The following is a 14,438-nucleotide window of genomic DNA, read 5'->3' as shown; positions in this document are numbered from 1 at the left end:
CTCCTGGGGCCACAGGCCAGGTGCTCTCCCTGAGGCCCTGACTGTACTCAGACGAGGTACCGTCACCTCCCCACTTCTCATTCCTGAGATGGAGCTCAGGCTGCAGAGGTGACATGGGAGGCCCAGCCTGTGCTCTTCACCTCTGGAGGGTCGTGTGGCCCCTGCGACCAACCTTAGAGACGCAGGGAGCCATGGCCTCCACCTTGATGGGCCGGCCCAGGTCCCACAGCTATGCCGGGGCTCCGGCCTCTCCCGTGTCCCTCCTCAACACACGGAGAAGAGAAGGACTCAGTCCACGTCAGCCTCGTCCGCCTGCCGCTGGAGGCCTGCCCTGGGCGCATCAGCAGAGATGGTGGGCACGCAGCTGACGTTAGGCCGTGGCCAAGGGTGTAGCAGCCACCTTGGAAGCTGCTCTGCGGCTGGCCAGCTGCAAGGCCAACTGATCATCTTGGACTTTTCCTCCTGCACGTGTGTGAATAGGAGTTCTGATGTTTTTTTTTTAAAGAATGGAGAAAAGAAGGGGGTGCCTGGGTGGCTCAGTTGGTTAAGCAACTGACTCTTGGTTGCGGCTCAGGTCATGATCTCGGGTCATGAGATTGAGCCCCACATCGGTCTCTGTGTTCAGTGGGGGGGGGGGGTCTGCTTTCTCTCCTTCTGCTTCTCCCCCCTGCTCATGCTCTCTCCCAAATCACTAAGTAAATCTTAAAAAAAAAAAAAAAAAGAATGGAGAAAAGAGACATGGTCCTTTATTTTTCTCTACATTTGGAGGTTTCCCCAGGGGTGGGAGAAGAATGGTACTGGGGGGAAGGGTTGTGCTGTGGGTTGAGAGACTCCCAGTAACGCTTGTGAGGCGGTCAGGGAGACTTGTGTGGTGTGTGTGTGCGCACTGGGAGGGCCGATGACTGTGTTCTGAAGAACTGTCTGGGCTGGCGCAGCCCTAATCTATGACGTCACTGCATTCCAGGTTGTCCAGTTCGTTCTGCATGTGGTCGATGTACTGATTGATCTCCTTCACTCGCCTGCGGTTCCTCATGATCTCATTCTTGTGGATCTGAGGGGTGAAAGCAAAGCCCGAGGTCCTAAAGTCAGAGAATTTGCTGGTATTCTTTTACTGAGCACAGTTTGGGGAGAAGGAAGTTGTTCTTTGAAATTTGCGTAGTTGCATCCCTCATTTACTTTAAAGTCTCCGCGTTCTGCTCATCTCTTCGAGGGAGGAGTTAGGGTGGGTTAGCATGTGGGTTCTAAAGTCTTGTCTTCAGTGTGGAATTCTACCATCCTTAATTGTACTGTATTTTGGGGCGCCTGGATGGCTCAGTTGGTTAAGAGGCTGCCTTTGGCTCAGGTCATGATCCCAGGGTCCTGGGGTCGAGTCCTGCATGGGGCTTGCCCAGCGGGAGCCTGCTTCTCCCTCTCCCTCTACTGTTCCCCCGGCTTGTACGTGCACTCTCTCTCTCTGACAAATAAGATCTTTAAAAAAGTTTTTTTAACTGTATTTCATATTGCCAAAAGTATATGCTCCCAGGGACAGATGTCCCCTTTCTCTCCGGCTGGTAGCTGGAGAAATGGGTGCAGCCTCCTAGACCAGGGTAGTGCCCACTCACCGTGTCCACCAAGTGCGTACACCAAGAGTTGGTCCTGGTCACCAGCTCATCTTCTCGATTGTCGATCTTCAGGAGATGGATGTCATGTGACGCCCCGACAGCATTAACAATCGTGTCTTTGTCGACGAAAAGCTGGTGAGCAAGAAAGATCAAATGAGCGTGTGTGTCACGTTCCCTGCCCCCGAGCACTCAGTCAGAGGGCCAAAGAGAAAGGGAACAGCCGAGTGTCCTCTGGCTGGTGGAGGCAGCTGCCCGGCGCCCAGTGGAGCGCCCACCTTTGTATCAGAGCGTTCTTCCAGCTCATCTTCCGGGGACAACGCCTCCCAGACCCGCGCCACGGCAAGCGCCATGGGGAAGGGGCCCACCGAGGTGTCAACTTTGCAGTACTAGTTGGGAGTGTGTTTCCTTCAGGGAGGAGGCAGGTGGTTGTTCCAGAGGTGACCTCACTCACGACATCTGCTCCCACAGTGGTTCTCTATCGTTGGCCCTCAAGTCTGATTTGCCTGACACCTGCCGGCTGGGTGGGAAGTGCGAGGCTGGCTGAGGGTCTCGGGGCTGCTCTGAGGACAGAAGGCCCTATAAATCGATGGCTGCTCACCCCACCTTGTCTCTCCACTGCCCCTCACGTTAACCCAATTGAACTCTGGATTATGCTTGGCGTCTCCTGCCTTCTTGCTCCTGAGCTCATTTTCTGCCTTGTAAAAAGTTGTTGAGAATGACCACCCTCTACCAGGCCTGGCTGGTTCTAGGTGCCCACACTATGGCTGTTGTTTAGCTGGCTCAGTTGGAAATCAAGTGGAATCATTCCCCAGAACAGGGCAAGGCTGCGGGCGCACTTCGAAAGCGTTGCTTACGCTTTGAAGGAAAGGCAAAAGACCCGAATGTTCCATTTGTTGTGAGGACTGCAAGCAGATAAATACTTGTTTTTATTCTTTAGTATAGTAGTGGTTAACTTAATAGTCTCCAAAATATGTTCTATGGGATCTTGAGATATTAGTATTTCTGCAGAAAAATCCCCAAAAATGTTTTCTTTGGTCAAATACATTTGGGAAAGCCTTGCATAACAGGGCATAAAACAGAGAAGGCTCTGGAAAGTGTAAACTCTTTTAACTTTGTCTCTCTTGGTTTGCCAGTTTATTTGGCCACAGACTTCTTTTCAGAGTAATGCCTGTAATGCCTGTGAGTACCTCGCGGGATGGTGGTTTTCCACAGAATCCCATGAAGACAAGCCAGGCTAGCTGATGCAGCTGATGCTAGCACGGCCACATGGGAGAAATGACAAGAAGTCATGAAGATCTCTGTGAGAAGGTCCCGGGCCAGACTCTGGGAAGGGCTTCGGGCAGCCTGCTCGGGAGCGAGTCCCGGTAATCTAAAAGTAGCCAGAGCCACTCATCACGAGAAGGTCCTGGTTCTTTACTTTTTTTTTCCTTTTTAAAGATTTTATTTTTTCATTTGAGAAATAGAGAGCACGAGAGGGAAGAGGGTCAGAGGGAGAAGCAGACTCCCTGCTGAGCAGGGAGCACGACCTGGGACTCGATCCCAGGACTCCAGGATCATGACCTGAGCCGAAGGCAGTCGCTTAACCAACTGAGCCACCCAGGCGCCCTGGTTCTTCACTTTTAAAAAGGGTCATAGCAGGTCTCCTAAGCTCCTGGCTCCCTGAGGGCCTTGCTGGACCTCACGGAGGTGAAGACACAGCCCTCAAGACACATTTGTTTCAAAGCAACTTCTTGGGGTGGGGGCGGCATGACTTTTGTCACTTGAGCACAGTCTCTGGGGACTTGCAGGTCCTCTCTGTGGCCTGGGCCTGAGCGCGGGCCCCACCACTGCGGCGGGACGCCCACGTGGCTGCTCAGAGCACCCAGGGAGCAAGTGTGCCCTCCCTCGGCCCCCTGCACATGGCAGCGGCTCGTGGCAGCACGAGGCTTGCGGCCCGCGGCCCCCGGCCCCAGTGGAGGGGCCCTTGCCAGGGGCCACTGGGGATGCCAGCGCCGCTCCTGCCCCCTCCCTCCGCGCCACAGCTTCCTCCTTGAGCACGCGCCTTCTGCTTTTCCTTCCAAAGCACCGAAGGACTTCGAAAGACAGATTTGGCCCCACCTGTGGCGGGAGCTGATCACAATCACTGGACTGAATGAGAGGAGTTTTAAGGAGATAAACAATCTCCTCCGTGAGACGTTTTATCGCGATCCCGCTCCTTGATAATTAGATGAGAGAAACTGGATTTTTTTTTTTCTTCACTGAGGGCCCTATTCACTCATCCGAACATCCCTGTCTTGCCACAGGCTCTGAGTCTGAGTCAAACTGCCTGTGTTCAAATCGCAGCTCTACCACGTATATGCTGTGTCTTTGGCGGGTTACTCTCGTCTTGTGCCTCGGGTTTCTCGTCTGTAAAAGGGAACCATAATGGTACCTGTTTTACTGTGTTGATATGAAGATTAAAAAAGAACTAATACGTGTCCGGGGCTCCTGGGTGGCTCAGTCGGTTAAGCGGCTGCCTTCGGCTCAGGTCATGATCCCAGGGTCCTGGGATCGAGCCCCACGTCTGGCTCCCTGCTCAGAGGGGAGCCTGCTTCTTCCTCTCCCTCTGCCTGCCACTCCACCTACTTGTGCTCGCTCTCTGTCAAATAAATAAAAATCTTAAAAAAAAAAAACAAAGAACTAATACGTGTCCGGTGCTTCTGCTTCACAGACGGCTGGCCCTCAGGAGGCCCTCAGTAAATGCTATAGCTGTTTGTTGGTACAATTACTTCTTACAGTGAAGGCATCCTCCCCCCCCCCCCCGCCCTGAGAACAATGTGCTCCATCTTGTTGCTTAAATGTAAGGAGAACTCGGGGTGCCTGGGTGGCTCTGTCGGTTAAGCGTCTGACTCTTGATCTCAGCTCAGGTCTCGATCTCAGGGTTGGGAGTTCAAGCCCTGCGTTGGGCTCCGTGCTGGGTGTGGAGCCTACTTAAAAAATAACTAGGGAGACCTAAACCACAGTATTAAGGTTCTGGTGATGTCTTTCCATGCAACTGCAGGCGTTCGCCAAAGGACAGAGCTCACCCTGGCCCACAGAGGGCAGGCTGTCCAGTGGGCTCAGCTGGCTGCCCCCATGAGGCCTTGAGGGTGGCACTCGACACCAGTCCTACCAGCAAGCCCAAGGCAGAGCCCCATTACCCTAGGGCCTGGGGCCCTGGGAAAACCCAGAACACCAGCTTGTAGTCTACAGGGAGAGTTTACAATCTCTCAGGCTTGGGGTTTGATTCCAGACTCTAGTCCTCCCAAGCGCTGTCACCTTGTGCGGCTTACCAGACTTCTCTGAAACGCAGTCTTACCCAGTTTTCCTATCTGTAAACTGCGAATGATAACAGTACCGCCTTTGTAGGGTTGTTTGCGGAGATAAAGGAGATCCTACGTGAGCCTCAGGCTTCCATGCCCGGACAGTGCCGAGCCTACGGCAAGTGGAGCTCTGTGTCGCCAGCCACTGTGGCCGGCCCCCACCCAGTCGGCAGGTACTGAGCGTTCCCGGAGCCACAGGAACAGGTGACAGATGGCGTCAGGCAGAGTCATTCTGGCAGGAGAGAGGGCTGGCCACTGGAAGCACCAGTCCAGCCTGCTTGTCTGCCACTGAGTTTCGGGGCCCATATTTTTCTGTGTCCCAGTTATTAGGGAGGGATGTGTCAGTCCTGTGCCCGCTGAGTGTCACAGACTGGGAGGCGTGCTGTGGGGGAACTCCATGACCCCTCGATGGTCCCTCTGGGGCACAGCAGAGTGGGCTCTTGGAGGCGGCCTTATTTCAGGGCTCAGGGGAAGTGACATCTTATATCTGGTCACAGCAGCTTTGGCAGGGGTTGAGGGAGGGAGGGCCGGCAACACATCGGGCCGGCCACCACACTGCTGCCCTAGGCGTCTGTCTCGGCCCCCGACAGAGGCCGTGGGAGCTGGGACTGCTTGTCTCTGTGCGGGGACTTAGCCAGCACCTGACGAAGTGGGCCTTCGAGAACTCAGGGCACTTCAGCTGGACTGTGGCAGTGCCACGCACCATTGCTGGCACTGGCGAGGGACCTGGCCGCGAAGAGGCCATCCCTGCCTTCCCCCTGAGCCTGGATGCGGTGTGAATAGTCACATAAGCAAATCAACACACGCATGAGAGCTTGAAATTGTAATACGGGCTGTGACAGCGATAAATGGGGTGTGTGATCGAGACGCAGTGGCTTTCCAGGAAACTGATGTCTCCCAGGAGCTGCCATTTGAGCTGAGAGCTGAACAAGGACGAGCCAGACACCCGGAGAGCTTAGGGAAGGGCATGTCTGCTAGGTGGAATATCAAATGAAAGGAGCAAGCCTGGGAGTTTGGGAAATGGCTCCGAGGCTGGGGCGACGGGGCAGGCGGCTGAGGTAGGCAGGCCAGGCACGGGGGTCTGGTGGACTATGGTAAAGTGAAGTGCTTACTCCACGGGTCACCGGAGGCCATTACTATGTGTTGTGCAGAGGCACAGAATGCTGAGGTTTTCTAAGGATCTCTGGCTGCTGTGTGGGGAATAATAGCCTACCGAAGGGTAGCAAGGAGGCCAGTGGTCCAGGCAGACAGTGTGGCTTGATCTCATGCTAACATGGAGGTGAGAGAAGCTGAGAAGTGGGGAGTGGGATGAAGGATGAAGGAATGAAAGCAGGCTCCTGACAAGGATCTGGCCTGCATCCCTCCCCGGAGACACAACACACATCGCCACTGGACCACAGCACAGGAGACCCGGACAGCCTCCCTGGGTAAGCAGCCTCAGGAGCTAGGGCTGACTGCTGATGCGGGACCACCCGTCACTGGACGTGCTGACAGAAGGTGCGGGACAGCAACAGGCCAGGCAGCCCACGTGCTTGGGCCGTTCCAAACACCACACTAGTGCAGCCCACCACAGACACGCAAGGGTTAGGAAGACTTGCCGGGGGCGGGGGGGGGGGGGAAGTCTCAGAACTTAACCTCTATTTGTAACTGCCTCTCTCAGAAACTTTCAGAAGCCCCACAGAAATGACCTTTTGCAAACCAACCTGTTGGTAAGTTGAAACCACTTAATTATCATGAGCTCCTCTTCAGTTGCTCCCCACTGAGTGCCCACCAGGTGTTTTATTTGTTGACCTACGTCATCTGCCAACCGCCCTGCAAAGGGGGTTACCGTCCGTCCCTTTTGCAGGTGGTGAAACAGGCGGTAGGAGGCTTTCAGGCTTACTAGAGCCACAGAGGGTGGGGGGCGGGCACTGCGTCCGACCCTCCGGCTCCTGAGCCCGCCCGCCTCGCCCCCAGCCCCTCCCACCGCCCTCGGCCCGGCCCACTGGGCCCGAGCCCCGCCCACCGCGCCCACGGCCCCGCCCACAATGCTCACAGCGCGCACGTCATCGGGCAGGTCCTCGTTGAGCTCGCCCTTCACTATCCTCTCCAGAGTATTGATGGAGATCTCCAGGAGCTTCTCGTGGTGGTGGTTCTCCAGGTCCCGGCACTGAGCCATCGTGCAGCCGAGTTAAGCAAAGGCCAGGGGCGGAGCAGGCCAGGTGCCCCTGCAGCCCCTCAGAGGGTCGGGCCATTTCCTCCAGACAAGAACAGACTTTTCAGGGCGGAAGGGCACCCCTCAGCCGGTTGTACACATGCACGAAACCCCAGAGCCACACACACACACACACACACACACACACACACACACACTCACTGCCCCCTGGTGCTGGGTCCCCGCAGAGCTCCTCTATCCTCCACCTCTGTTCCTGCCACCGCCTCCTGCCTGGACAGCAAACCAAGTCCTGGTCTCCCCATTCTAGCCCTTTCTCCCCACAGCAGCCAGTGAGCTCTTAATCATGTAGCTAGGCTAGACTGGATCTCATCCGTCCCATCCTCATGGCTCTCCAGGAGCTTCCCACTCTCTATCGCAGCCTCTCTCGGAACTGAATCTCTCTCAGGGCCTCAGGGCCTTTGCATGGGGCTGCCTCTCCTGCCTGGAATGTCCTCCCCACTTTTTTGCCTTGTCCCTCTGGCTCACATTCAGGTTCTCAGAGGACCCTCCCTCAGGGAGGCTCCGGGCCCTGGCCTCTGCTTACTTCTGCCTCCATAACTTGTCTCCTTGCAGGACTGTGGGCCCAGGAAGGCAGGACGAAGAGGTTACTTCTGGGGTAGAGCAGAGCAGTTGCCCCCACCCCCACCCCCCATGCAGGGCCCCGAATTCAGGTAGCAGAAGGGTTGGTCATGCCCCAAATGTTGGCTCCTAACCCTGACATTTAACCGGACAATCTCATTATAAAGGATTGGTCAGTGTCTGCACCATGGATGTGGCCCCGCTCCCAGGGCGCCGTGTACTTGCAACTCGGGAGGCAGGCAGGGATTCTGGGGGTTGGTCTCCCTGTGAACATCACTCATTTGACAACAAATATGCCAGGGCTTCGACCGCAAACAGGGCCCCACGCAGTAACCTGGCTAGGCTAGGCACCCAAACCTTTACTCTAAACAAGGCACCATTGTTCTGAGGGTCGGGAAACTCCCTCAGACCCTGCAGAACATTCTTTGAACATTCCAAGCGGTTGCCAAATCTCCATCTTTTGAAGGTGAGCTTTTTCCTTGGTGAAAAATGGGAGGTTTTACATGCCTCTAATCTCAAAGGTGGAGAGTCCCACGACATGGGATCCTGTGATGGGTCTGATAGCACCTTGGTGCAAGTAGAGATCTTTCTGTACATCAAACTGGGGCTCAGGTATTTCTGGTAAAAAGTGAAGAATGCTTATAAAGCCCTGCCTTTTTACTATCTCTCCCAACCTGTTTAGGGTATTGGTGGTAGTGGGAGGGGGTAGGTGTGATCCCAAAGGTGGCCCCCTGGAAGGGGACTACACTGATTTGCATCCTGCTTAGTTCGTGAAGGAGCTGTACCCTTCTCTGTGTTTTGTTAAAAATGCAAGTATCGGTCGGGGTCCATTTCTGTATCAGTTAGGGAGGACGTTAGGTTTGAGGTTGGTGTTGAGGAGAATAACTACCATGACTTCCAGTGCTTTGATGAAATCTCAGATGCGAGGCCTTCTGGCCAAGCGTCTGCGATTTCATATTGTTGGAGCGTTCGCTGCGTCCCTGGGGATTGCAGCTTTTCTGTAAGTTTGCCATGGCCGAACCAAGAAAGAAGGCGTACGCAGATTTCTGCAGAAATTATGATTCCATGAAAGAGTTTGAGGAGGTGAAGAAGGCTGGTATCTTTCAGAGTGCAAAGTGATTTGGGAATGTAAAGAATTTCTTTGGGTTGAGTTCCACTGAAGTCTGTCACTGACCTGTGTTCCTGAACTCTGAAATACGAATATTGGCTTATGGCATAGTTTGTCTTGATAAATAAACAACTAACAAATAAAAAAAAATGCAAGTGTCGGGGAGCCTGGGTGCCTCAGGTCATGATCCCAGGGTCCTGGGACTGAGCCCCACTTTGGGCTCCCTGCTCAGAAGGGAGTCTGCTTTTCCCTCTCCCTCTGCTCCTCCCCCACCCCACTCATGCTCTCTCTCTGAAATAAATGAATAAAATCTTAAAAAAAAAAAAATGCAAGCGCCTCTCCCCTGGTTCCCCTGGAGGTACGGGGAGCACTGCTATGGGCCAGTAGCACCTTGCCGTGGAGGGTCATCAAGGAAAGGATATAGGCTCTGGACATTTTCAATAAAGAGTGCCACCAAGTCCGTGATGTTCCTTTCAAACATGTTTATAGTCTCCTGGAAATGATAACGAACACAGTTAACATGAATATTTAGACATGAACTCGACTGACCTAGTATCAGAGCAAAAGGTGATCTTGTGAAACTTAGCAGGTACCTCCTCTAATCCCAGACCTTCAGGGTAAAGACCAACCACTCTGACCTTCCCAGGTAGATGTCTGTGAACTGGCCCTCTCTCCTGATCTCTTTCTCACAGCTGTGGTACTCTCCAGCCACTTCAGCTTACTCACCACCCCGACAGTTTAACTCAAAGCTTCTTTCAGGCCTTTGCACCTGCTGGTCCCTCTGCCAGGAAGGTTTGTCCCACAAGCCCCACATACACACACAGAGCTAACCCCCTTCCATTGGGCTTCTCACTGGCATCTGTCCATCACCTCCAGAGAAACAGGGGAGAAAGTCGCTAAGAGCCAGACTGCCTGGATCAGTATCCCAGCTCTACCACCGTGTTTAATTTCCTTGGGCCTCAACGTCCTCATCCATGAAATGGGTTTCCTTTGTAATAACTGTCTTGTGAAATTGCGGTGAAGTTAGAACGAGTTACTTCACACAAAATGCCTTGCAAGGTGCCTCAGTAATGCTGGCCGTGACCCCTGACCTCTCGCTGTGAGTACAGGTGCGAGCCTGGCTTCCACCTCCCCCCAGTGCACCCCTGCATTGCTGCATCCCAGCGCTTAGCTGGGCACCCAGGGCCTAAATGGGACTTGAGTGAGGGAACCATGGGAAATGTGATGGTGAGGCCTGCTCCCCTGTGACCCCCGCCCCCCTGCCCCAGGATGGGTCATGCCCCTGATCAACCTTGGACTCCAGGGGCTGCAGGGTGTGCCAAGGGCACCGGGAATCTGCCCGAGTCTGATGACTGACTGCAGGCTGAGCTGCACATTTTTCCAATGTGTGTAAACACTGTCGTAATGAATAAACATGGGGTTGTTGAAAAGCACGAGTGCACCTGACAGCTTCTTGGCTCCTGGTGATACCAGTACGCCCGAGCATGCACAGGTTCTGGGGAACTTCTGGATGTCAGAAAGGGGCTCTCCCTGCAGGAAGAGGTCAGGAGCCACTGCCTGAGCGTCCGCTGATGCTCCGTGAGTGGCTTTCCACAGCACTCGAGCCTTCCCCAGCGGGGAGCGAGCATCTGCCCTGTGCTGAGATGGGCAGATCTATCCGTGTCTGAGCTGTCACTTGACACGTGAGGAACTGATTAGGCGCTATCTCTTGGCCCAGCCACGGCAGCATCCAATGAGGTTCGATTCATCACGGCCCCTCAGACTCCCAGCCTCGGCTGCCTTGTGAACACGCGAGTCACTCGGGCTATAAGGAATTCTAGATAGCAGCGCGCTGTGCTTCCCCGACTTAGTGCTGAATTGCAGGCTTCTCGCCTGGCTCTGGGATGCGGCAAAGCAGGCTGCAATGCGGAGGAGCTTTTGTTCTATCCTAGAGCGGGGGCCCACTGTGTTTTTCAAGCACCTAGACAGCTCCTTGGGTCTAATAAAAAAAAGGGGGGGGCGCTTGGGTGGCTCAGTCATTAAGCATCTGCCTTCGGCTCAGGTCATGATCCCAGGGTCCTGGGATCGAGCCCCACATCAGGCTCCCCACTCCGCAGGAAGCCTGCTTCTCCCTCTCCCACTCCCCCTGCTTGTGTTCCCTCTCTCGCTGTGTCTCTCTCTGTCAGATAAATAAAATCTTAAAAAAAAACCCAAAAAACAAAAAAAAAGCCACCTCTCCCTGCTGAGGCTCTGGGGTCTTCCAGGATAGGGGGTGCATTCCAGAGGAATGAGCTCACCTCTCATGTGGCACAAGAATCACTTGCACTCTGAATGATTGAAATATATTAAAAGCAAACACAGGACTGATGAGCAAAAAAAGCTTTAGTCGGCCGCGCTGAGTCGCACTGGACGTTTCCAGCAGAGGAGTGCCCGGGAAGGTTCCAGCTCGAGTACGGTTTTGCAGCTGAATTACTGCGTTCTTGCAAATGGGACGGGCAGGGCACGATCGCGCCACGTCTGTGCCCCAGGGGCCTGGCCTCACCTCCAGCTGTTCTACCAAGTGCATCTCCAGTGTCATGAGCACGTTGAACAGCTCCGTGATGTCCTCGCCATATTCCACTATCTTTATCTCGATGTTGGTCAGGTTGGACTGCTCTCGAATGGCATTTAGACTCTGGAAATAAAAACCTGTGCTTTAGGAATCCATGACCAAGTGTAATTAGTTAATGACAGGCGACAGTTGGTTTTGTGGCTAAGAACTTAGACTCGGGTTGGACTGTCCACGTTCAAGTGTCAGCTCCGCCACTTGGCAGTTTCGTGGGCTTGTGGAAGCTATTCATGCTCCCCGTGCCTGGAGGCAGTTAGAGCGGATGCTAGTACTGGTTAGTGAGTGCTCCATCCACGTTAGCTCTGGTTTCCATTAGAGGTGGCTGGGCTGGGCGGAAGGAGCAATGGCTTCAGAGTCAAGTGAACCTGAATTTGAATCCGCCTGTCTGTCTGGGTCACTTATTAGCAGTGTGACCTCGAGTGTGCCCCCTTTGTCCTCGAAGCTTTGCTTTCCTCATGTAAAGGGGGAGAGAAGTGTGTGTGTCACAGAGTCCTGGGGATTAGGCAGTATATATGAGCTCTTGACTCTCAGCAGGGGCTCGGCAAACAGTCTCCAATAAAAGGTCCACAGCAGGCATGGGTAGGGAGAGACACTGGAAAAATGTCCAGTCCTTAGGAAACCAGTCGGGCCCACAGAGCACCCCAGAGCTGGACTGTTTGGAATGAGAGGATGCTCATGGGCTAGAGAGCACCCTGGGGTCCAAACCTGGCAGTGAATTCCAGCCATTCACTAACAAACATCCTGGGGACTTGGCCATCAGATGCGTTGTCAACTTGTTTCTGTTGCTATATGGTATTAGCTGGGAAGGAGGACAGAGTAACTTGACACAATTCAGTGTGATGAATGATATTTATAATAATGGCTACCCTGTATGGAGAAAAATCAGGTTCAATCCCTACCTCGAACCTACATGAAAACAAATTTCCCCACAGAGTGAAGATTTAAATGTACCAAGTAAAGTCATAAAAGTACTAGAAGGAAAAATGGGTGGGTTTTAATAAATAATCTCAGAGAGAAGTCCTTTGTAAGTATAACAAGGAAAAAAAAAAGACTTGATAAATTATATAACCATATTTGCAACTCATTGCACTGACCCAGGGCTAACTTCTCAATCTATAAAGAGCTCCTACAAAGTAATGATTAAAAAAAAAAAAAAAAAAAAGATCCAGACCAAAAACCAAGTAGAAAAAATGGGTTAGGGCATGTTATAAGAACAAACAGTTCACGGAGTAAGACGTACAAATGCTTGTGAAACATGCAGTATGTACCCTCACTGAAGAGAAACCAAATGCACTCCAAGTGTACCAGATCAGCAGAGACGAGGAAGCCTGGGAACAGTGGTCTGACAAGGAGCCGGCAGCACCGGTCCGACCTCCACCGAACACAGCTGAGCCGTAACTAGCAAAAGGAGCAACACCCAGTTCTACCTGCAGGACTTCGTCCTACAGATCAAACCTGCGCCAACCTACCCACGGCGACACGGGTGGGAAGAGCAGAAGATCGGAAAAAACCGGCTTGTCCATCAACAGGGACTGGCTTTAATAAATCACGGCTCATCCACGCAATGAGAGATTTTACAACTATGAAAAAAGGAAGGGCGCCTGGGTGGCTCAGTCGATTAAGCAACTGCCTTCGGCTCAGGTCATGATCCTGGAGTCCTGGGATTGAGTCCCACATCGGGCTCCCTGCTCAGCAGGGAGTCTGCTTCTCCCTCTGACCCTCTTCCCTCTCGTGCTCTCTCTCAAATAAATAAATAAAATCTTTAAAAAAGAAAAAAGGAAGCGACTCAAGTTTTGGAAGGATCTCTAAGCTGCATAAAGAAGCAAGGTGCGGAAGAGCGCATGCCACATTTTCGTGCGTGCGCACGTGCACAGGGACGGGAGGCCGGCGGACCGTACGCCCCTGCCTGCGGGGGTCCTTCTGTGCCCATGCTCACTATGCTAATCAGCATGTACCGCCTGTCCAGTGCTGCCAACTACACACACTGCTGCTCACAGTCCCCAGCACGGTTCTAGGAGGCAGTTACCCCCATTTCTCTAATGAGGAAATGGAGGCTAGCAGAGGGTCACCAGCGAGGGGTCCACATGAGCATTGTGCCCACCCGCCTGCTGACCCCAAGCTGTGCCCCCCTGGGCACCGGGAGGGGGCACTGCGGGAGTCCTGGGCTAGTGGGGGTTGGTGGGGGAGAGTACAGGACAAGCTCAGAGAGGTCCCCTGAGGAACCTCAGGCTCATGGAGTCCTGTGACCTTCTAAGCCAGCGAGCGGGCTCAGCTGGGGCTGAGCATTGGAGGCCCCTGGAGAGCTCTGGAAAATCCCAGTGCCAGGCTGCACCCCCTGGGCTGGGGCATGAGCCCCTTGTCGGGCCCCTGCAGACTCTTGTGTGGGGGCTGCATGAGACCACTACTTTCGGCCCTAGGAGGATGAGCTTAGTTTGCTCATCCCAGGCGGCCTCTGGGAGTGTCGCCATGATGAGTCTGTGGGGACCGGCGCCTCAGAAGCAGGAGGAGCAGGCGTGCTTTGAAGACCTCTGCCCTGGACGTCAGGGAGTCAGGCTTGGCGCCAGCAGGAGAACTGACAGTAGCCTGGCCCATGTCCTGCTTCTCCGGGGGGGGATTTGTTGCTGAGGAGGCTGGGCCCAGGCCTAGGGCTTCAGGAGGAGCCAGCTGGCTGGCGTCCAGACATCCCGAATCCAGTGGCTTTGGGGGCCAGATAAATGTCACGGAGGATGTGCCAGACAGGGATCGGGGGACTGGAAATGTGGCTTGTCCAGAGGGGACAACCGCCACTGAGACCCTGCTGACAACTGCCTCCAGAGAAGCTGGCAACCACAATTTTTCTGTGAAATCTTCCCGTTTAGAATGTCAGTAGGATGTTCAAAACGTTTTAAAAGCCTCTGCAGGCCAAACAAAACACACATGTGAGCCAAATGTGTTCCTCTGCTGACAGGCTTGAACTTCCGCTTGAACGCAGTAACACCCCTACCCATAACCTGAGGAGGAGGGTCTCGAGGCTTAAATCACACAGAATGTGGGGTCACTGGCGAGGCCA

At 53.8% G+C, this 14,438-nt stretch overlaps 1 protein-coding gene and 1 pseudogene across 2 annotated transcripts in view; one reads left to right on the top strand and one right to left on the bottom strand.

The window, feature by feature from the left end:
* Positions 1-937: 937 nt before the first annotated feature.
* The window catches only part of DRC3 (dynein regulatory complex subunit 3), a 29,313-nt gene continuing 15,812 nt past the window's right edge, over positions 938-14,438 (bottom strand). For both annotated transcript variants that reach the window (XM_088027929.1, XM_028089553.2), the window contains exons 8-12: positions 11,324-11,455; positions 9,225-9,295; positions 6,957-7,080; positions 1,602-1,733; positions 938-1,051 (exon numbers count right to left, since the gene is read on the bottom strand). In XM_088027929.1, the coding sequence (XP_087884055.1) occupies positions 938-1,051; positions 1,602-1,733; positions 6,957-7,080; positions 9,225-9,295; positions 11,324-11,455 (573 nt within the window). The remainder of the gene's footprint in view (positions 1,052-1,601; positions 1,734-6,956; positions 7,081-9,224; positions 9,296-11,323; positions 11,456-14,438) is intronic.
* On the top strand, positions 8,532-8,813 carry LOC148163330 (cytochrome c oxidase subunit 6C pseudogene; annotated as a pseudogene).

This window comes from Eumetopias jubatus, unplaced genomic scaffold (assembly GCF_037043125.1).
Source record: "Eumetopias jubatus isolate StellerSeaLion01/CBP00866 unplaced genomic scaffold, mEumJub1_p1.0 scaffold_10, whole genome shotgun sequence".
In the NCBI taxonomy this organism is placed as follows: domain Eukaryota; kingdom Metazoa; phylum Chordata; class Mammalia; order Carnivora; family Otariidae; genus Eumetopias; species Eumetopias jubatus.
This window is presented reverse-complemented; position numbering and strand designations above follow the sequence as displayed.